The sequence below is a fragment of the Coregonus clupeaformis genome, chromosome 34 (genome assembly GCF_020615455.1).
Source record: "Coregonus clupeaformis isolate EN_2021a chromosome 34, ASM2061545v1, whole genome shotgun sequence".
NCBI classification, from domain to species: Eukaryota; Metazoa; Chordata; class Actinopteri; order Salmoniformes; family Salmonidae; genus Coregonus; species Coregonus clupeaformis.
Window position 1 is genome coordinate 20358449 of NC_059225.1, and position 23465 is coordinate 20381913.

The 23465-nt window shown below is 44.5% G+C and overlaps 1 protein-coding gene across 1 annotated transcript; it reads right to left on the minus strand.

Moving 5' to 3' along the window:
• Positions 1 to 583: 583 nt before the first annotated feature.
• On the minus strand, positions 584 to 19357 carry zmp:0000000991 (flocculation protein FLO11). The gene is made up of 5 exons (XM_041861864.2): positions 19106 to 19357; positions 14888 to 15003; positions 13565 to 13709; positions 6136 to 6178; positions 584 to 5436 (listed from the first exon to the last, which is right to left on the minus strand). Exons 1-5 carry the CDS (start codon positions 19234 to 19236, stop codon positions 625 to 627), a joined length of 5247 nt encoding a protein of 1748 aa, XP_041717798.2. The 5' UTR covers positions 19237 to 19357; the 3' UTR covers positions 584 to 624.
• Between the last annotated feature and the right edge of the window lie 4108 nt (positions 19358 to 23465).

Genomic DNA, 23465 nt, shown 5'->3' on the forward strand with positions numbered 1-23465 from the left:
AGGACCATACGTCAGGACTACCGGGCATGATGACACCTTGCTGTCCCCAGTCCGCCTGGCCTTGCTGCTATTCCAGTTTCAACTGTTCTGCCTGCGGCTACGAAACCCCTACCTGTCCCAGACCTGCTGTTTTCAACTCTTTAATGATCGGCTATGAAAAGCCAACTGAGAGACCTGAGCCCTAGGACCATACGTCGGGACTACCGGCCGTGGTGACTCCTTGCTGTCCCCAGTCCGCCTGGCCTTGCTGCTATTCCAGTTTCAACTGTTCTGCCTGCGGTTATGGAACCCCTACCTGTCCCAGACCTGCTGTTTTCAACTCTTAATGATCGGCTATGAAAAGCCAACTGAGATTTATTCCTGATTATTATTTGACCATGCTTGTCACTTATGAACATTTTTGAACATCTTGGCATGGTTCTGTTATAATCTCCACCCGGCACAGCCAGAAGAGGACTGGCCACCCCTCATAGCCTGGTTCCTCTCTAGGTTTCTTCCTAGGCTTTCGCCTTTCTAGGGAGTTTTTCCTAGCCACCGTGCTTCTACACCTGCATTACTAGCTGTTTGGGGTTTTAGGCTGGGTTTCTGTACAGCACTTCGAGATATTAGCTGATGTAAGAAGGGCTATATAAAATAAAATTGATTGATTGATCCCATACAGTATTTCTTCTCACAGTTCTGTCTCCTTCTCACCGCCATCACCTGCCAAGTAGTATTCATCATCTGTGGTTGTGTCAGAGTCCATGTCAGAGCCTGAGTCGGACTCCTCGAAGGCTGCCAGGTTGGAGACGTAGCCCCTGGAAGGTAGGCGCCCCCTAGGGGACAGGCTGTCCTGTGACGCCCTGCTGTCTGTGGGGGAGGGAGAGGCAGAGGAGGAGGAGCTGGGGGGGGGCGAGATATGCGTCTGGAGGCTGGGGACCAGGGAGGGGACGGAGGGGGGGTTGGAGGACCCTCTGTATCCCACAGGAAGTGAGAGGTCTCCAGGCTGTCGGGGTTCCACATGCGGCCAGTGGTGGAGGTCGGAGATGGGGCGGTGACCTGTGAACTCCAGGATACATTTCTGGGTAAGGATTTGGATCTAGCCTTGTGTGGATTTATACAATTTGCTTTGATTGTTTTGCGCTCATTTTTGGATGTCCTGTCACTAATGACGGACCACTCATCTACAGCTTGGTTGTCACCTGTGGTTTTGTGGCCAGTGGTTGTGTGTGTGTCCCACATTGGTATTGTCCAATCACCTTTGACCCTAAAGTCATCCCAAGTCATGACCTCTTCTCCAAAGGTCAGAGCGGGGTAAGTGAGGTCACTGACACTGCTGACCCTAGGGCCTGTGGAGATGCGGCCAGGACCCGAGGGTCGGCTGGAGAGCACAGAAGTCACAGAGAAGGAACGCACAGCCTCCAGACCGTATTTGAGATCAGCACAGGAGGAGAAGGATGCCAGACGTCCCTCACTGCCATGCTGACCCACCCCGGAACCGAACCCTCTGTCCCCTGGCTCACAGAGAGAGGTGGTCTTCTTCCTCTGAGGAAACCTGGGAATGTGGAACACGTTGTCGTTCTCAGAGTCCTTGTGGCTGAAGTGGAAGACAGAGAAAGTGTTTCTGGGGCTGCCTGAGGAGGTTCTGTAGGCAGGGAGGGTTGCAGAGCGGCTTTGGTCCCAGGGTTGACACCTAACGGAGCTGAAGGCTCTCTGAGGAGGTTGCTTTCTGGCTCTACTGATACTCTCCTCTTTGTAAGCGTCAAACTGCCGCCTCGTTGGGCTGATCTCTCTACTAGAAGGTTGGTTTTTGGGTTTAGTGACGCTTTCGTCCTTGTAAGCCTCAAATTGAGGAAGGTCCATAACACGAGGCTGGTCTCTGTTTCTAGCCTCTTCATTGTCTTTAAAACCCTCAAACTGTGAGTGTTCATTTTCCTTAGTCATATCTGATGTGTGCTCACTGCCAGCCCAGAAAGAGTTTGAAGGTTTGAGAACCTCATCATTCTCCCTCCATTTCTCCTTTCTCTCCTCCTCTGCTCGATCGCTAGAACCACTACTCTCAGTGACATCACTGTCACTGGCTCCTCTGACAGAAAGAGGCTGGGGTGTTCTCTTCCTCCTCTCTTCATCAAGACATTTGACTCTGAAGGTCTGCCGGAGTCGACTCAGCACCAGGTCCATTTTGCTACTTTCCTTCTGCGACTTCTCTGATTCTTTCTTTGGTTTCTCAGTCTGAGGTATCTCTGGGTTTCTAGGGAGATTGGCAGCAGGTGTACCAACAACATTGTCTCTCTTACTCCTCAGTGAGAATAAGCCTTTCTTTGGGCTCTGGGTTTGTAATGGAGCCACTGCACTCTTAGGGAATCTCTCTCTTTTACACACAACCTTCTCAGTGTCTAATGCTCCACTGTCATTGGAGCTTTGGTATGATTGACAGCTGGGACTTCCAATCACCTGGCTGTGTTGTGAGGGGAGACGGGAGTGTTCATTGGACTTTATCTCTGTGACGACTCGTGTGTCTGGGGTGTGTCGAGGAAAACAGGGCTGTGCAGGCCTAATACTGTCCAATATGGCAGAGGAATCAACTTTAGAAATCCTGTACACAAGTGTCTCAACATTTTCTTGACTGGTCTGTTTGGAGTTGTTGTTGACACAATCCATTTCTAAGGCAACAATCTTTGAACTGTTCTGTGACCTAGCCCTGTGATGGCTGTAGAATGGGTAGTGTTGGGGTGAGGTAGGGGGTGAGAGAAGGGGTTGGGGTGAGGTTGTGTGTGTGACCTCACCCAGTGTTGGGCTTGAAGACTTGAGTGTGGAGTAGGGTGGGGAGCTAATTCTTGGTTTGTAAAAGCTCTCAAAATTGGGAAGGGAGAGAGGAGCAGCGGTCTTCCTCTGTGGTCCTAGTGCGGTCGAGTCGGTTCCTGTGTGGTTGAATGTGAACTGTGAAGTGTGGTCGCTAACACGCTCTGAGAGATGCTCTCCCTCCTTCACTAACGTATCAGATATTATGGATAAGTTGTGCATCGAGGTTCCCCTCCAAAGTTGTAGTTTGGTGGTCCTGGGAGTTGGGGGAGACAAAGGTGATGTAGCCCAGGTTGGGCTGCCCGATCTCAGGGAGGAGAAGATGGCGGGACCCCCTACACTACGGAGGGGTCTGGTTGGGGACAGAGGGCTCTGAGGTGAATGAGACTGTGACAGCCTCCTACTGCTTTCCTCAGAGCGTTGTGGCTCCAGAGACTCCTGCCACGCTCTATGTGCTGTTACCCTCCCTTCCACTGGGGGCTGGTGTTTGTTAGGGGAGAGGTCCAGGCTGCCCTTGAATGTCCTCTCCACCAGAGGGGATGAGCTGGGTGGGGAGAGGGGAAGGGTGGAGGGGGCCTGGGTGGTGGTGATACTCAGAGATATGGGGGTGTAGCTGGCTGGGGACAACGGTCGGGTGTAGCGGGTGGGGGTCGGGATACTGGGGACGTAGGCGGTTTTAAGTATGAGTGCTTGGGGGGATGTGGTAGGGGTGTAAGCAGTTTTAGGTGCCTGCAGTTGGGATGTGGGGGTGTGGGTGTTACTCAATATGGGAATCTGGCTTCTGACGACCGGGGGTGGAGATTTTGGGGTGTTTTGTGGGTCTTGGCTCATAGAGCTGGTGGTATTGAATGAGCAGGAACTATAGAGGGGTCTGTGGCTACTGAGGGATGTGGGGGCGTTACTGGTTTGTGCAGAGAGCTGTCTGGAAGAGGGGTTTGGGGAATGGGACTTATAAAGGATTCTATGACTACTGAGGGAGGATAGAGTGTCGCTGGTTTCAGTGCGGGTTGGAGTCTTGGGGGAGTTGGGGCTAAATACGGTCAGAGGGGTGTAGATGGTGTCATAACTTGATGGTCTACTGTAGCGATCAGGCTTGCTGGACTTTATTGGGCTACTCAAAGTGCTCGAGCTAGCTGGGCTACTGATGTTAGAGCTGAAGGAGATATTGGACAAACAATAGGGCTTTTGTGATTGTCGGTCATTCGAGTTAAGGGAATCCTGAGTTTTGAGTATTCTATAGGAATCCTGGTCTGGGATATCTTGAGCATAAGTCCTTATAAGGGTGCTCGGAGTTGAGTGTTTGCCAGTGACAGTATTGATGTTTAGGTTGGTATTGTTGGGGGTGACTAAGTTATTGTTGTTATTGATGCTGCTTTGGAGATTGACACCAGTGTTATCATTGGTGCTAGAGGGGCCTGTGATATTATTGCTGGAAGTGCTTGAGAGGCTGGATGTGTTGTTGTTGTTGTTGATAGTGGTGGTGGTAGTGGGACTGAGGGGGGAACTGGGATTAGACACACTGTCCTCCAGAGTAATGTGATTTCTCCAGCTAGTAGATCTCAGGGTGGTTCCTCTGGGAAGAGACTGGCTCCTTTGAAAATCCAGGTGGTCATATTGGGACGGTGGAGAGGAAGGAAGATGAGTATCATTGATGGGAACCGTGGTTCCATCTGGTCTCTCTGAGGGGGAAAGTCTCTCTAGACCACTAAACAGAAGAGCCTGCTTGCTGGGGAAGGTTGGGTTTGGATATGCCCTGGAAGTCTGGAGTAGTTTGGTAAAGGGTGTGCCCTCTGTGTCTTTGTAATTGGGCAAGGTTGAAAATAGGTGTGTCCTGTGTGTATTTGCTTCTCTGTGATTGGAAGTTGGTAAGGGGAGGGGCCTGTTATTGGTTGGAGAGGAGATATTGGTCTCTGAGTGGGTAGAGCTAGCAATAGTGTTGAGCCTCCTCAGAGAGAAAAGAAGGCTACTGGTTGTTGGTTTGGAATTCAGCAATGATGTCTGGTCTCCTTGACGACCGGCCTGTAACATTCCCTTGTGTACATGCAGGTCGGGAGAGAGGGGAGAGCTGGGAGTAACAGGGGAGACAGCTCCCCCCTTTTCCCCTCTGTTGACCAGCCTCCCCCAACTCACATCCAGAGAGACAGGCTTAGAAACTGGGGACTTTGTTGGGTTGTCCAGTTTGAGGCTGGGAGTGCTTCCCTCATACCAGCCCCCCATTGTGCTTCTGCTGCTACCCAGTGTTGAAGCCTTCTCATGGGCTTGTGATCCAAGGGTCAACCCCCTCTCCCCAACACGTTGGTTCTGGGTCTCCAGAAACTGTTGTTGTTGCCGTTGTCCTACAGAGTCTGTCTCGAGAGGGACTTGCGGCTTCAAAAGCATTATCCCCTCCCTCACTTCCTGTCCGCTACCTTGGGTTTCCTGTCCAGACTCACTGGTTGCCGTGCCAACCACACCAATGTCTGTACCGGCCACACCCCGCTTGTTCCTGCGTAGTCGGCCACTCCACTGTGGGGCGAGAACCGACACCAGCGTGGAGGACAACATGGCTGTCTCGGAATCCTCTTCCTCTTTAAAAGGAAGCGATGTCACTTCCTCTTCCTCTGAAGGGCGATTGGCTGGAATAAAATAATCCGATGCTGAGACTTCTCCTTTTACCTATCGAGAAAGTTCAAAGTTCCAATCAGATTATATTGATTTCAACAATTAGGGATCTGTTAAGCATTAACCTCACAGCCAAAGGTTTTCCATGAAAAAGAGAATATATCATTGAACTGTTTTGCTTTTAGTTATGCAACGTCAAACATGTCAAGTCTATGGCCCTAGATCAAACTGCAGCATGTAATGGTTTTCTTATGTCAATACTCTGGCATGTCACTCCACGCCTCCCAAAGCTATGCAGGCTGAGTGGTAGAGCATTTGTGTTTGACAACGCCTTTAATCTGACTTTGAAATCCAAATAATGTACTTATTGAAACTGGAGCGTTGCAGGAGTCATGTTCCCATGGAAATGTTAAGATAATTAGACTGGACCAACAGGTTATTTCCAAGTACATGAGATTTACACAGAAACACAACTTTTCTCCTCTCCAAACTGGCATTCATGTTGGTTGTTTTCAGATTACACAATGTTCAAACTGACATTGATTATGTGTCAACAGTTTAATTGAACCGTTTATAATATGGCCTCCATGGCGCTGTTGTTATAATGACTTAATATAGCAGATGCCATTAGCAGTCATGACAGTTGATGTTGGCTAATGGCAACACTGTAATGACACAAACTGGTGACATTAACTGTAATGACTATTAATAACATGACTGTTGTGTTGTCACTAAATGGTCATGCTTGTTTACCTGTGCATGAGCTATTGGTGTGTTCCTTACAGCTCCCTGAGAACTGGCGCAGCAGGGAAATGTAGAGAAAAACATAACACATCATTAGAAAGACCGTTAATGGTTATACAGTGCATTCGGAAAGTATTCAAACCCCTTGACTTTTTCCACATTTTGTTACATTACAGCCTTATTCTAAAATAGATTGAATTAGATTGTTTCCTCAATCTACACACAATAAATACCCCATAATGACAAAGCAAAAACTGTTTTTTAGAAATGTTAGCAAATGTATTACAACTAAAAAACAGATACCTTATTTACATATGTATTCAGACCCTTTGCTATGACACTCAAAATTGAGCTCAGGTGCATCCTGTTTCCATTGATCATCCTTGAGATGTTTCTACAACTTGATTGGAGTCCACCTGTGGTAAATTCAATTGATTGGACATGATTTGGAAAGGCACACACCTGTCTATATAAGGTCCCATAGTTGACAGTGCATGTCAGAGCAAAAACCAAGCCATGAGGTCGAAGGATTTGTCCGTAGAACTCCGAGACAGGATTGTGTCGAGGCAGAGATCTGGGGAAGGGTACCAAAAAATGTCTGCAGCATTGAAAGTCCCCAAGAACACAGTGGCCTCCATCATTCTTAAATGGAAGACGTTTGGAACCACCAAGACTCATCCTAGAGCTGACCGCCCGGCCAAACTGAGCAATCAGGGGGAAAAGGGCCTTCGTCAGGGGGGTGACCAAGAACCCGATGGTCACTCTGACAGAGCTTCAGAGTTCCTCTGTGGAGATGGGAGAACCTTCCAGAAGGGTAAACATCTATGCAGCACTCCACCAATCAGGCCTTTATGGTGGCCAGACGGAAGCCACTCCTCAGTAAAAGGCACATGACAGCCCGCTTGGAGTTTTCCAAAAGGCACCTAAAGGACTCAGACCATGAGAAACAAGATTCTCTAGTCTGATGAAACCAATATTTAACTCTTTGACCTGAATGCCAAGCATCACGTCTGGAGGAAACCTGGCACCATCCCTACGGTGAAGCATGGTGGTGACAGCATCATGCTGTGGGAGACTAGTCAGGTTTGAGGGAAAGATGAACGGAGCAAAGTACAGGGAGATCCTTGATGAAAACCTGCTCCAGAGCGCTCAGGACCTCAGACTGGGCGATGGTTCACCTTCCAACAGGGCAACGACCCTAAGCACACAGCCAATACAACGCAGGAGTGGCTTCGGGACAAGTCTCTGAATGTCCTTGAGTGGCCCAGCCAGAGCCCGGACTTGAACCCGATCTAATGCCTGAGGTAGAGTACCTCATGATAAACTGTAGACCACACTATCTACCAAGAGAGTTTATCTCTATTACCACCACAAACTGATGCTGGCACTAAGACCGCACTCAACGAGCTGCATAAGGCCATAAGCAAACAAGAAAATGCTCATCCAGAAGCGGCGCTCCTAGTGGCCGGAGACCTTAATACAGGCAAATTTAAATCTGTTTTACCTCATTTTTACCAGCATGTCACACGTGCAACCAGAGGAAAAAAAACTCTTGACCACCTTTACTCCACACACAGAGATGCATACAAAGCTCTCCCTCGCCCTCCATTTGTCAAATCTGACCATCATTTTATCCTCCTGATTCCTGCTTACAAGCAAAAACTAAAGCTGGAAGTACCAGTGACCACCTCAGTCACCGGCTTCATCAATATGTGCATATCCCAACCAGAAGCCATGGATTACAGGCAACATCCGCACCGAGCAAAAAGGCTAGAGCTGCCGCTTTCAAGGAGCGGGACACTAATCAGGACACTTATAAGAAATCCCGCTATGCCCTCAGACGAACCATCAAACAGGCAAAGCATCAATACAGGACTAAGATTGAATCCTACTACACTAGCTCTGACACTCGTCGGACGTGGCAGGGCTTGCAAACTATTACGGACTACAAAGTGAAACCCAGCCGCGAGCTGCCCAGTGACGCGAGCCTACCAGACGAGCTAAATGCCTTTTATACTCGCTTTGAGGCAAGCACTGAAGCATGCATGAGAGCACCAGCTGTTCCGGACGACTGTGTGATCACGCTCTCCGTAGCCGATGTGAGCAAGACCTTTAAACAGGTCAACATTCACAAGGCCGCGGGGCCAGACGGATTACCAGGACGTGTGCTCAGAGCATGCGTGGACCAACTGGCAAATGTCTTCACTGAAATGTTCAACATCTCCCTGACCGAGTCTGTAATACCTACATGTTTCAAGCAGACCACCATAGTCCCTGTGCCCAAGAAAGCGAAGGTACCCTGCCTAAATGACTTCCGCCCCGTAGCACTAACGTCGGTAGCCCTAGACCCACTCCAATTCGCATACCGCCCCAACAGATCCACAGATGATGCAATCGCAATCGCACGCCACACTGCCCTTTCCCACCTGGATAAAAGGAACACCTATGTGAGAATGCTGTTAATTGACTACAGCTCAGCGTTCAACACCATAGTGCCCTCAAAGCTCATCACTAAGCTAAGAACCCTGGGACTAAACACCTCCCTCTGCAATTGGATCCTGTACTTCCTGACGGGCTGCCCCCAGGTGGTAAGGGTAGGCAACAACACATCTGCCACGCTGATCCGCAACACGGGGGCCCATCAGGGGTGCGTGCTTAGTTCCCTCCTGTACCCCCTGTTCACCCACGACTGCGTGGCCAAGCACGACTCCAACACCATCATTACGTTTGCTGACGATACAACAGTGGTAGGCCTGATCACCAACAACGATGAGACAGCCTATAGGGAGGTCGTCAGAGACCTGGCAGTATGGTGCCAGGACAACAACCTCTCCCTCAACGTGAGCAAGACAAAGGAGCTGATACAGGAAAAGGAGGGCCGAACATGCCCCCATTCACATCGACGGGCTGTAGTGGAGCGGGTCGAGAGTTTCAAGTTCGTTGGTGTCCACATAACCAACAAACTATTATGGTCCAAACACACCAAGACAGTCGTGAAGAGGGCACGAGAACACCTTTTCCCCCCTCAGGAGACCGAAAATATTTGGAATGGGTCCCCAGTTCCTCAAAAAGTTCTACAGCTGCACCATCAAGAGCATCCTGACCGGTTGCATCACCGCCTGGTATGGCAACTGCTCGGCATCCGACCGTAAGGCGCTACAGAGGGTGGTGCGTACAGCCCAGTACATCACTGGGGCCAAGCTTCCTGCCATCCAGGACCTATATACTAGGTGGTGTCAGAGGAAGGCCCAAAAAATTGTCAAAGACTCCAGTCACCCAAGTCAGACTGTTCTCTCTGCTACCGCACGGCAAGCGGTAACAGAGCACCAAGTCTAGGTCCAAAAGGCTCCTTAACAGCTTCTACCCCCAAGCCATAAGACTGCTGAACAATTAATCAAATGGCCACCCGGACTATTTACATTGACACCTTCCCCCTTTGATTTTACACTGCTGCTACTTGCTGTTTATTATCTATGCATAGTCACTTTACCCCTACCTACATGTACAAACTACCTCAACTAACCTGTACCCCTGCACATTGACTCGGTACCGGTACCCCCTGTATATAGCCTCGGTATTGTTATTTTGTGTTACTTTTTATTAAATTTTTTACTTTAGTTTATTTAGTAAATATTTTGTTAACTATTTTGTGAAATGCATTGTTGGTTAAGGGCTTGTAAGTAAGCATTTCATGGTAACGTCTACCCACCTGTTGTATTCGGCGCGTGTGACAAATAAAATTTGATTTGATCTCCGGAGAGACCTGAAAATAGCTGTGCAGCGACGCTCCCCATCCAACCTGACAGAGCTTGAGAGGATCTGCAGAGAATAAGGCTGTAACGTAACAAAATGTGGAAAAAGTCAAGGGGTCTGTATACTTTCCGAATGCACTAACATAGGTAAGACACACAAGCATGCACAGACACACCTCCTGGGTGTTAATGTTTTTGTAAAGATTACAGGCGTCACACGTTACACATTCACCCCGATCCACAGGATCAACTACATTCCATCTTCTCTCTTTACCTCCATTACTCATTCTCTCCCTCCTCGTCTTTCCTCAATCTCTCCCTTTCTCACTGTTTCTTTCATGATTTATGTTTACCTGGGCTCATAGCCGCGGAAAGTAGGGGTGCTGAGGGTGATGCAGCACCCCCTCAAATATCAGAATAAAAAAAAATATTTTTTCACAAAGGTAGTGCACTGGGCCTTTACTAGTATTAGACATTTTACATTTCATTCATTTCATTTTAGTCATTTAGCAGAAGCTCTTATCCAGAGCGACTTACAGTTAGTGAGTGCATACATTATTTTTATTTAATTTTTCATACTGGCCCCCTGTGAGAATCGAACCCACAACCCTGGCGTTGCAAACGCCATGCTCTACATCCCTGCCGGCCATTCCATCCCCTACCCTGGACCAATTGTGCGCCGCCCCATGGGTCTCCCGGTCGCGGCCGGCTACAACAGAGCCTGGATTTGAAACAGGATTTCTAGTGGCACAGCTAGCACTGCGATGCATTGCCTTAGATCACTGCGCCACTCAGGAGGTATTAGCAAACTGATATGGATGTATGTAGCTGTCTGTAGCACAGACAAAAAAATGTAAGCGTCTCCGCTTTGGCAAAAAATGGTAGTTGTATAATTAAGAACAGTATTTTGCAAGATTCAATTGTTGGAATTGTCCCTCTCTCTGCTATTGTCATTCTAATGGGATCCAGAAAGAACAAAACCATGTCCTCAAACATTTACATCAAAAGGTGCAAAGTTATGGGAAAAGACACAAAACATTAAATACATTAAATTAAATATTTGTATTGATCAAATAACATGGAAAACAACCACTTTTTGTGCAGTATTAATTTACCATCCTTACAAACGACTTAATGTAAATGTACATTACTGTATTGTACTTTCCATCACCATGAAGAAAAACAATGCACAACACAGTAATTGAGTACATTGAGACATCAAGTGGTTTGTGATGATGTGGCTGAGTTGGTAGAGCTTGGCGCTTGCAACGCCAGGTTTGTGGGTTTGATTCCCACGGGGGACCAGTACAAAAAAGTATGAAAATGTATGCCCTCACTACTGTAAGTTGGTCTGGATAAGAGCAGCTACTAAAATGTAAAAGGAATGAATAGACCATTTCAGTTTTCACATAGAAATAAGTTGCATTTGCAAAGTATTTCAAGAAACTGGGAGACATAACAAGTGTTTTTATATTCCACAAGTATTATCAGATTAACTGTTTGGTACAGATAATTATCAGACTCAAGTTACACATGCTGGTAAACACTCAAATACAAATACATTTAGTTAAAAAAACAAAAATCATAAAAGTAGTGCCAAGGGCCTTTACTAGTCCTGTTTTAGCAGACACCATATAGACATCTTCAGCACGGTTGTGTTAGCAATAGTGGAACAGAGGAACTAATAACTGAATGCCTTAAATCACACACACACAGGGCCACAGTGCTACTATATAACGTGATGCTGAGAGGTGTGTAGCCTCAGTCTAAAGGGCTGACATGGATAGGTGACGAGATAACCAGGTTAAAGGTTGTCTGTTACTAAGGGACAGTGTTTGATAAATGACTCCTACTGATAAGAGTTGCATTAATCTCTGACACATATTACACAAGCGCGCGCGGAATCATGCCAGCATGTATGTGTACACACACACACACACACACACACACACACACACACACACACACACACACACACACACACACACACACACAGTATATCTAAGAAATCAATCTGAAGTATTTCCTCAGTACAGCAGGCCAAGGAACTAATTAACCTTGGTTAAACCTGTTTACATTAATATCATTGATTTATGGAGCCGTGTTATTGTTAATCTATCTGTACACATACAGTACCAGTCCAATGTTTGGACACACCCACTCATTCAAGGGTTTTTCTTTATTTTTACTATTTTCTACATTGTAGAATAATAGTGAAGACATCAAAACTATGAAATAACACATATGGAATCATGTAGTAACCACAAAAGTGTTATCTTTGAGATTCTTCAAAGGAGCCACCCTTTGCCTTGATGACAGCTTTGCACACTCTTGGCATTCTCTCAACCAGCTTCATTAGGTAGTCACCTGGAATGCATTTCAATTAACAGGTGAGCCTTCTTAAAAGTGAATTTGTGGAATGTATTTCCTTCTTAATGCGTTTGAGCCAATCAGTTGTGTTGTGACAAGGTAGAGGGGGTATAGAGAATATAGCCCTATTTGGTAAAAGACCAAGTCCATATTATGGCAAATCAGCAAAGAGAAACAACAGTCCATCATTACTTTAAGACATGAAGGTCAGTCAATACGGAACATTTCAAGAACTTTGAAAGTTTCTTCAAGTGCAGTCGCAAAAAATATCAAGCGCTATGATGAAACTGGCTCTCATGAGGACCGCCACAGGACTGGAAGACCCAGAGTTACCTCTGCTGCAGAGGATAAGTTCATTAGAGTTACCAGCCTCAGAAATTGCAGCCCAAATAAATGCTTCACAGAGTTCCAGGAACAGACATATCTCAACATCAACTGTTCAGAGGAGACTGTGTGAATCAGGCCTTCATGGTCGAATTGCTGCAAAGAAACCACTACTAAAGGATACCAATAATAAGAAGAGACTTGCTTGGGCCAAGAAACACGAGCAATGGACATTAGACAGGTGGAAATGTGTCCTTTGATCACTGCATGTGTATTTCCCACCGTAAAGCATGGAGGAGGTGTAATGGTGTGGGGGTGCTTTGCTGGTGACACTGTCTGTGATTTATTTAAAATTCAAGGCACACTTAACCAGCATGGATACCACAGCATTCTGCATCGATACGCTATCACATCTGGTTTGCGCTTAGTGGGACTATCATTTGTTTTTCAACAGGACAATGACCCAACACCCCTCCAGGCTGTGTAAGGGCTATTTGACTAAGAATAACAGTGATGGAGTGCTGCATCAGATGACCTGGCCTCCACAATCACCCAACCTTAACCCAATTGAGATGGTTTGGGATGAGTCAGACCGCAGAGCTAAGGATAAGCAGCCAACAAGTGCTCTTCATATGTGGGAACTCCTTCAAGACTGTTGGAAAAGCATTCCAGGTGAAGCTGGTTGAGAGAATGCCAAGAGTGTGCAAAGCTGTCATCAAGGCAAAGGGTGGCTACTTTGAAGAATCTAAAATATATTTTAATTTGTTTAACATTTCTTCCATATGTGTTATTTCATAGTTTTGATGTCTTCACTATTATTCTACAATGTAGAAAACAGTAAAAATAAAGAAAAACCCTTGAATGAGTAGGTGTGTCCAAACTTTTGACTGGTACTGTACATAGATGCTGATAGAAGGATAGAGTGTCTTTAAGAGAAAGGCCATAAAAAAAAAATGCATCACTGTATAAACTCTAAAAATGCTCTGCCTCACCTGTGTAGTTTTTCCAGGTCGTGTTTCTTGCTGTGTGGAGAGGAGAGTCTGAAGGAGAGGGAGGATGTAAAACAGGTCTGGTTGGGGTTCCTGGTCAGAACTGCAGGTTGGCAGTGACTCTCCTCCCTGGTCCTCAAAGTTAGCTCTGGTCACAAACATTACATATGATATTAGAGTTTTTAGAGTTTATAGCTACGCCTGTAATAGGTAATAGTATAACAGTCCATGTGGATCTGCAGCAGACAGGTATATCACTGCACAGTGCTGTAAGTTCTCTCAGTTGTGTCCCCTGTCGTGCTGAGCGTATAGTGCTTTTTGAGGTCGGTTCTTTTCGATTATTAAAAAAGAATCACTGTTTCGATTTCGATTATTTAAAAAAAACATGAAACCTATTATGAAATAATGACGTTACAAAGTCAAAAATAGTGAACATTTAATTGCCAAAACTTCAATTATTCCATTGGCTCTGTCAGGTCCACATTGGGTAGACATCAATAGAGAAATAGGAAATTACTATGAAATAAAAAATATTTCAGTTGTGTATATTACTTAGTTTTTATTTAATTACTATTATTTTTCATTCCTTAAAGTCATCTCATCAGTAGCAGCCAGGCCATCTAACGTTATGTGCTCCCCATACTGTACAATCTTTAGTCATCCTATTTAGCTAGCCTGTCTGAGTATGCTGCAGAGCTGGCTGACAAAATCATTTTACTAGTAGATAAGGTATACTTTCACAAACTGTCTCTGTGCCTCTTGTCCTTGTGTTGTGTACATTCCTTTCTCATGCAGTCTATGCGGTCTATGTGTATCTAACCTAATGTAGCAGGCGTAAAAGTGTATCCGTCCAGAGATCTATATACAATGACGAGATGCTCATGTCTATTCCCTAACAATGGGAGTCGTTGTTCCAAACGCGTGAAGGCAGTCAACAAGCTTAAGTCCAAAATAAACCCATAGAAACACATTGGGCTTATTTTGGACAGATTTTGGCGAGAGTGAAACCTCTCGCTTCGCCTCTTCCTCTCTGATCTGTCTCTGAGACAGAAAAAACTGGCGCAATGGATTATGGTCATTGTATTTAATTACCAAGTTTCTGCGCCGACCTAGGTTGAGTTTACTTAATGAAAACTACAACTCCCTTCAGCCCACATAGTTCTTGAATTGATTTCTCCAATTTCTCTCGTGAATGATTTGATTTCTCTCTAGAGAAACGGCGCATTGGGCTCACAAAAACACAGAACTAAATGGAATTCAAGTAATTGAACTGATAATCGCTCAGCACTAGTCCCCTGTGTCTCTAAGGTGTATGAGTAGTCTCACCTGTCTGTTCTATCCCCCCACTGTTGGCACTGAGTGGCGTCTGAGTGCACTGGTCAGTTTCCACTTCATTTCCATGATGATTCTTCTCCTGGGACCACCTCACATCCTGGGGTCTCCTAGGGAACAACACACCTAAGTATCCATAGAAACCAGACCAGGTATGACCAGAACCTAAGTCCAATAATATGGAACTAGACCATAGCAGGACCATAAAGACAAGGTCCAATCAGTCATAGGCTGATTCTACCACTCACATTATCTGTCTATCAGCCTTACCTGACATATAAAATCAGTTGATTTATTTTATAATGATCCGCTCCTGTCACTCAACACTCTCACACGCCCAGGCAGCCACACACTGCTGACTGATAAACCAGCTAAAACACCAACACAGACAGAAATCTGATAACATAAATATGCCCATAACGCTCACAATGCTGTTACAGAGCAACTATCTGACACACATCTATCTGATGATCTCTGTCTCTGCACAGATTAATGTAACCAATCACAACCTGTCAGAATAATCCCACTAAAGATCTGATTATTCACCCTGATTCTAAACATTATCTGGTCACTGGGAAAGATCCCAAAGTAACCAGAGAGTACTATACCTCAGGGAGATGCAGTGATTACCATCTCAACTACACTGTCTTGTCCTGTTCTGGCCTGGCTGGCTGGCGGCTACTAGCATGGGCCAAGTTCAAATCCAATGTGACTACAGTTTAAAGCCTCTGGCTGTCTTTGGCATGGAAGTCACACAAGGATTCTCTGTCTCAGTCTGCTTCTCAGTCCGCCTCTCAGTCCGCCTCTCAGTCCGCCTCTCAGTCCGCCTCTCAGTCTGCCTCTCAGTCTGCCTCTCAGTCTGCCTCTCAGTCCGCCTCTCAGTCCGCCTCTCAGTCCGCCTCTCAGTATGCCTCTCAGTCTGCCTCTCAGTCTGCCTCTCAGTCTGCCTCTCAGTCTGCCCTTCTTCTGTTTTTCTTTCTTTCATTTTCTTTCTCCCTCCCAATACAGAGGCGTGGCCCTATACTGTGGGTGAAACAAGCCATTACACAAGCTGTTACGCCTTTCCTTTAGAAAAGACTTGTTTGGCTGTAAGGCTTACTAAGCTCTGTATCATAACAGGACAACGTGGCAGGACATGCTATAAGTAGATCTCTTCTGTGGTAATCATTCCTTTAACTGGATATGAATGCCAAATTCAACAAACTGCAGGGCAGATTCACTCAATGTTTTTACTCTTGGCATTGATGTCAACAAGGAAAAATAGGTGAACATGTTCTATTCACAGAAACACCACACTGTTGTTGGTTGCTGGTGAGGTTGGTCTAAATCTTCCAAACTATGATCAAACTAAACTGGCATGCTTACAGCACTGAGCACCTCAAGCCAAAGCAAACATCTATCCTAAAGGAAAGCTTCACATTCCGTTCTGAGTAAATAAAAAAGTTGGTCAAACCACTCTGCACTCCATAACTGCATGCATGTGCTTCAAGGCTTCTTCTCTTCATGTCTAACAAGCCCAGCACGACATGCAAGATAATATCTACATGAAAGGTCATAGTCCTGTCATAAGACGTTCAAAATGATTTGCATGAATCAACATTTCTGTAAGCTTATTGTAAAGCCATATAATGGCTGTCCATTTTGATCTTCACAGATGTATACTGAGTGTACAAAACATTAGGAACACCTGGTCCTTCCATGACATAAACTGACCAGATGAAAGCTATGATCCCTTATTGATGTCACTTGTTTAAAGTGTAGATAAAGGGGAGGAGACAGGTGAAAGAAGGATTTTTAAGCCTTCAAGGGGATTTAGCTGTACAATAGGTCAAGGCCGAAATTGTGGTGTAGATACTGGTGGGGACGAATAGTAGACGGGGGGGTCCGACATTTTAAAACAGATTTCCTGCAATTCTACACAGTTTGACATGACTTATTATGGCCCTCGAGGGGTATATTGAAAACACACTATAAGTGGAAGGATAAGTGGAAGTTGCTATTTCCTCACACAGGATGATCTGGAAACACAAATACATTATTGTGGGGGGGGGGACGAATTGACCTGTTGTCAATTTTGCCTATGCAATAGGTTAGCCTATGACCTCACTGCAAACATTGGTAATGTCACAACCATCTGCCAGTCCCACCCCAACTCAATACTTGTACAGTAAAGTCAATGCTTTATAGCACAGATTTGTTGACCGTTTGTAGAGGGATTGGTATGGGATTAAGAAGGTTGACTTATTTGGCAAAGGAACAAATCTGAACATGCATGGAGGCCTATGGATATATACAACTGCCAGCACAACTATGTTTCCTAGGTGACGTTTAAAGTAACTGTCCAGTGAAAATCTCACTTTTAAAAGTTAATATTCTGTTAACTCATACCCATATAATGTTGTTGACTAGTCCTATACTCATATTTGTGGCCAAAGCAAAAACTCTTCAAAAACCCCACCTCAAACTTGTATCTCAAACAGACCGTTTCAAAAATGCTTGCTATGTTATGTTGGCTCATTGACTGAGCTGGCAAATCAGCGGTCTACTCGCATAGATACACACGGTGAGGAATGGTTTAACGTGACCACGCCCCCGAGTAGGGTACAGCCGTAGGGTACTCCCGTTACTCCATTCTATAAACATTTTGTATATGCTTGGTTGGTTGTTTTTAACATACTTCCATGCCGTCTTAATCAATAAACTACATCATACCTAAAAACACTGACTCTAAACATAAAAATGTTAGCATGAACAGATTAGCATGAACATTCCATGCTACAGTCTATGATGATTATCAGCCAAAGAGCCGATTCCAATAGACTTTCTTCAGCTAGCTAATGTTAGCTAACTAACCCTGCTTTTATAGCTAAAATGAAGAAAAACTGTTGCGTACTGTTTTGTTTGAACAATAGTAGGAGAAAAGACCACCAAATTAAGTTTAATCAACTGCCCAAGGACCAGGTTAGACGAACCTCATGGTTTCATGCTATATGCCGCGATGATGATGGAAAGCCGTGAGCTGTGGTTACTCAATACATTTGTGTGTTCTATGCACTTCATTCATGATAAGTCACTAGCTAACACTTATTTGTATCTAACTAGCTATGTGTATTACCTGTGCAAACCTGGAAATTCCACCAAGTAGGTGTAAATATTGCCATAGGCTACTTTGGGCCATTTGGTAGGGTTGTCTGCACAGCTGGTTTCCGGTAAGTTGAAAGAACAAATAGGCAAACGAACAATAATACACTTTTCTAAATACCTAGACCGTTCAAGGGCAGGCAAAGACTGGAAGTAGTTACGTGGCATATCTAAGACTAGCAAATTAGATCGAGATTAACTTCTCTTGCTAGCCAGCCAGCTAATGTCAGTTAACTGGCGAAAAAGCTAGTGGTAAACAAACAGTGAGGTAAGTATTATGCGACAGCTTTAATAGCTTTACTGTCAGTGTTAGCAGGTCGGGTAACACATTAGAGTGGCAGAATAAGTATCATGCTAATCATTTTGTTAATAACTACACATGATGCTGCTGAAAACGTTTATTGAAATGACAAAAAACTGTCAGTAGTTTGCTTAGGATGATGCCAAAGTTAGGCTAAATACATGGGAGTAACGGGAGTACCCTTCATCTGTACCCTACTCAGGGGCGTGGTCACGTTAAGCCACGCCTTTTTATGAATATTCTTTATGACTGGTATGCCCACACCATTCTGTTGTTGGGGTATGCCCACACCATTCCAAAATTGCTTTTTATAATACTTCATTACCATTTTTTGGAAGATAAATTATTTAACTCATATTTTAAAATAATTATAGGTTATATTTAATAGAAATCGGAAACACTGGACAGTTACTTTAAATGTCAGGGAGCATGCATGTGTGAGCTAGTCCCTTACAGATGAACCAGAGCTGAACTATCTGACTGTTACATAAAACACCTCGAAAGTTCGTGTCTTGCATTTGATAAAATAATACAAGTTCAAACGCAGTGGGCCTAGGCTGAACAAGAAGGCTAAAAGATAAAACAAAAAAACACAAAACAATAGTAAAACCAAACACGTGTCCAAATTATATGGAATGATATCAGCCCACTGACCTAAAATTGCTGCAAATGTATGGACTTCACAGTTCCCTAGTATATCATTTGCAAAGAAGCAATTACAGCTTGATTATTTTTTTAAAACTACGTTTTAAATTAATCAAGACACTTACTCTGTTGTCTTTTTCGTCCTCTTCGAGTCTCTCTGGCCAGGAACCTTTGGCCCCTCTGTCTCCTCTTCCTTTCTATCCTTCTCTCCACGGAGAAATCTGAGTTCTACCTTCGCTGTGTCATGTGTTGACATTATCAGACTTCCTGGCTGGCGGCTCCCGTTTGGTTAGCCTCCGTTAACCAATTGAGGCGGGAGGGAGGCTTAACACACAGGCGGTAAAAATGCAGAAAGGAATTTAAATACATCGCACATCTCCATTCCTGAGGCAGATCCGACATTCCTGGCACTCTCCGAGTGAAATGGGTTTCCTCTCTCCCGCCCTTGGGTGTGACCCAAGGTCACCTTTGAGCATGGGAACTGGACAGGACAGGTGCAGCGAAGAGTTTCACTTTCTGAAAACAAAAGACCGTTAGGGAATCGATTAGATAAGGTTACTACCGAGATAAGGTGAGGGTCATTTCCTTGCTGAATGTACGCAGACTTCTAAACAAACCGACATTTGCTTTGGCCTTATAGGCAATAAAACGTTTTCGCGCTCTAAACGTGTTCCTAAAGTAGGCTAGTCAAATTTCTACACTTGCGATAAAACGTTTTCGAGCTCTAACGTCTTCCTAAAGTAGGCTAGTCTAATTTCTACACTTGCGGATTTGAATGACTTTCTTATTCTTTAAATAGGCTACAGTCTGGCGCTGAGTAAATAATAGGTAATCTGGAAGGAATTTCACCTTTAGAACAGGAGACATACCGCCCTCCCCCCTCTCGCTCGCTCTCAATTAAATTAAAATAGGTTTATTGGCAGGGGAAACATGTATACATAGCCAAAGCAAGTTAATAGATACTATCTCTCTCTCTCGCACTGTAATGTGACTGAATAGACACTAGAGGACGCAGCCACACTGGGCTGATTCGAAGAGGCTTTTGCATTTTTACATCTTGCACACACACACACACGGTTTGATTTTTAGCTGTTTTTCTCCAGCTGAGAAATCAGGATTTGTGTGTATGTATGTGTGTGTGTGTGTGTGTGGTGGTGCCTCTGCTGTTGTTCAGGATAACTCTGTGGAGATTGATGATGCGAGGAGGCTAATAATTGTTTGTATCGAATCGCTGGAAGCCATTCATTATCCCCAATGAGAAATACACACACACACACACACACGGGTACAGACAAGTAGACACAAATACATGCACATTGAGACTTTCTTTGACACTCAGATGTACACCACATGCTCCTACACCACAAATGCATATAATGCAAGACACTATACTATACATCAGGGTTAATCAATGATGGGGGCAAAAAGGAAGAGATGGAGAAAGTTAGACAGAAATAAAGACATTTGAGTTCTGTTGTGACTGATGCCACAAACCTATTTGGAATGAAGAGGTGGTGGTGTGTGTGTGTGTGTGAGTGAGGTGTAGTTGGCAGACTGAGACAGGTAGGCTTTACATACTTCATAAGCCCATCTTGTCATCTGATCCATAAATTGCCGTCAGGCCTTTAAAAATACATTATCTCCAGGAGGGATTCAGACAGGGCCAATTCATAACCCAGAATTGATTTTTTTAAAAGTGGCCACATTGAGGGAGAGCCATTCAGGGCACGTCTTGTAGTTAGCATAATTGAGTTTTTATATGGTCTCCCAAAAAAAGTAATCACAAAGGATAATCAGGGAGGACACAATCACTCTGGGGCTTAATTTGTTAGTAAACAGGCTGAGAGACAGATTCAGGACCTGGATAATCACTCCATTTCTGCTTTGTTTGTTGTTTGATTATTGTCAGGATTGCGTAGTGCTCTGCAGGGTTGGAGTTGGGGGGGGGGGCACTCTTATAACAAGCCAGGACACTTCAATAATACCTTACATTTAGCTGTACAGATGTTTCCTATACATCTAAGATGCCTTGTAAAAGAGCACCTGTTAAATTATCAGAGGTCAAGGGGTAAGTACTGCTTGTAAACGGGCCTTGAGATTAGCTCTGAAAACCCCTGAAATACACAGTGTACAAAACATTGCTCTTTCCATGACAGACTGGCCATGTGAATCCAGATAAAAGCTATGATATCTTAATGATGTCACCTGTTAAATCCACTTCAATCAGTGTAGATACATGGATTGTGTATGTGTATGTGTGCCATTCAGAGGGTGAATCGGCAAGATAAAATATTTACTTGCCTTTGAACGGGGTATGGTAGTAGGTGCCAGGCGCACCGGTTTGAGTGTGTCAAGAACTGCAATGCTGCTGGGTTTTTCACACTCAACAATTTCCTATCTGTGTCAAGAATGGTCCACCATGCAAAGAACATCCAGCCAACTTGACACAACTGTGGGAAACATTGGAGTCAACATGGACCAGCATCCCTGTGGAACGCTTTCGACACCTTGTAGAATCCATGCCCCTAGACTGTTTTGAGGGCAAAAGGGGGTGCAACTCAATATTAGGAAGGTGTTGCTAATGTTTTGTACACTCAGTGTACAGTCACCGGTTTTTATGATATGTTGGATAATTTGGATAAATTTGGATAAAATGATATATATTCAGAGCACAGACAGTTCAACAATGTTTGATCAATGCTTTGAACCGACTACCCACAGTCACCTACACTTGATTGATGTGTCAGTCCATCTGTCTCCATGTATGGTGTCAGGTTTGTGGCTTACCTCTGTCAATCCCTACCTCTCCTCCAGCTGAAACATCACCATACATTATCCTCTTAGTACCTGTGGTTGTGCTACTAAGAGCAGTCAGGAGTTTTTTATGACTGTATGAAAATGTATTATTGTGATCCTGAGGGAGCCCTTACGGCTGTAGGGAGAGCTGTTGGAGCAATAGGGGCCCACAGGGAAATGTCTTTTTAATTTGAGAACCGTCCAAAGTGGCCACATCCTACCACAACGACCAGAGAGACTTGCTCAAAGGCCCAGTGAAGTCAACATGCTGTTTTTCCTGTGTTTTGCTTCATATTGTACAACTGATGAAACTAACACTGTAAAACTGTGAAAAAATGTGATCAATGTAATTTCCTGATAGTTGCTGGTTGAAAATCTATTTACACAGTACCTTCTAAACAGCAAGTTTTGCATGGGTGACATTTTGGCTTGCCTGGTGACATCACCAGGCATTATAAGTAAATAGGCAGTGGTGGAAAAAGTACTCAGTTGTTATACTTGAGTAAAAGTAAAGATACCTTAATAGAAAATTACTCAAGTAAAATTGAAAGTCACCCAGTAAAATACTAGAGTAAAAGTATTTGGTTTTAAATATACAGTTGAAGTCGTAAGTTTACATCTTAGCCAAATACATTTAAACTCAGTTTTTCACAATTCCTGACATTTAATCCTAATAAGAATTCCTGTCTTAGGTCAGTTAGGTTCACCACTTTATTTTAAGAATGTGAAATGTCAGAATAATAGTAGAGAGAATGATTTATTTCAGCTTTTATTTCTTTCATCACATTCCCAGTGGGTCAGAAGTTTACATATACTCAATAAGTATTTGGTAGTATTGCCTTTAAATTATTTAACTTGGGTCAAACGTTTCGGGTAGCCTTCCACAAGCTTCCCACAATAAGTTGGGTGAATTTTGTCCCATTCCTCCTGACAGAGCTGATGTAACTGAGTCAGGTTTGTAGGCCTCCTTGCTCGCACACGCTTTTTCAGTTCTGCCCACAAATGTTCTATAGGATTGAGGTCAAGGCTTTGTTATGGCCACTCCAATACCTTGACTTTGTTGTCCTTAAGCCATTTTGCCACAACTTTGGAAGTATGCTTGGGGTCGTTGTCCATTTGGAAGACCCATTTGCGACCAAGCTTTAACTTCCTGACTGATGTCTTGAGATGTTGCTTCAATATATCCACATAATTTTCCTTCCTCATGATGCCATCTATTTTGTGAAGTGCACCAGTCCCTCCTGCAGCAAAGCACCCCCACAGCATGATGCTGCCACCCCCGTGCTTCACAGTTGGGATGGTGTTCTTCGGCTTGCAAGTATTCCCCTTTTTCCTCCAAACATAACGATGGTCATTATGGCCAAACAGTTCTATTTTTGTTTCATCAGGCCAGAGCACATTTCTCCAAAAAGTAAGATCTTTGTCCCCATGTGCAGTTGCAAACCGTAGTCTGGCTTTTTTATTGGGGTTCTTCCTTGCTGAGCGGCCTTTCAGGTTATGTCGATATAGGACTTGTTTTACTGTGGATATAGATACTTTTGTACCTGTTAACCACCATCTTCACAAGGTCTTTGCTGTTGTTCTGGGATTGATTTGCACTTTTCGCACCAAAGTACGTTCATCTCTAGGAGACAGAACGCGTCTCCTTCCTGAGCGGTATGATGGCTGCATGGTCCCATGGTGTTTATA

What these genes read in the sequence shown, in the direction of transcription:
- zmp:0000000991 (XM_041861864.2), bottom strand. Translation starts at nt 19,236, where the DNA reads ATGTCAACACATGACACAGCGAAGGTAGAACTCAGATTTCTCCGTGGA. An exon ending in AGGACGAAAAAGACAACAGA is followed by an intron (nt 15,004 to 19,105) that starts GTAAGTGTCTTG and finishes GTTGTTCCCTAG; the next exon opens with GAGACCCCAGGATGTGAGGT. An exon ending in TGGGGGGATAGAACAGACAG is followed by an intron (nt 13,710 to 14,887) that starts GTGAGACTACTC and finishes GTTTGTGACCAG; the next exon opens with AGCTAACTTTGAGGACCAGG.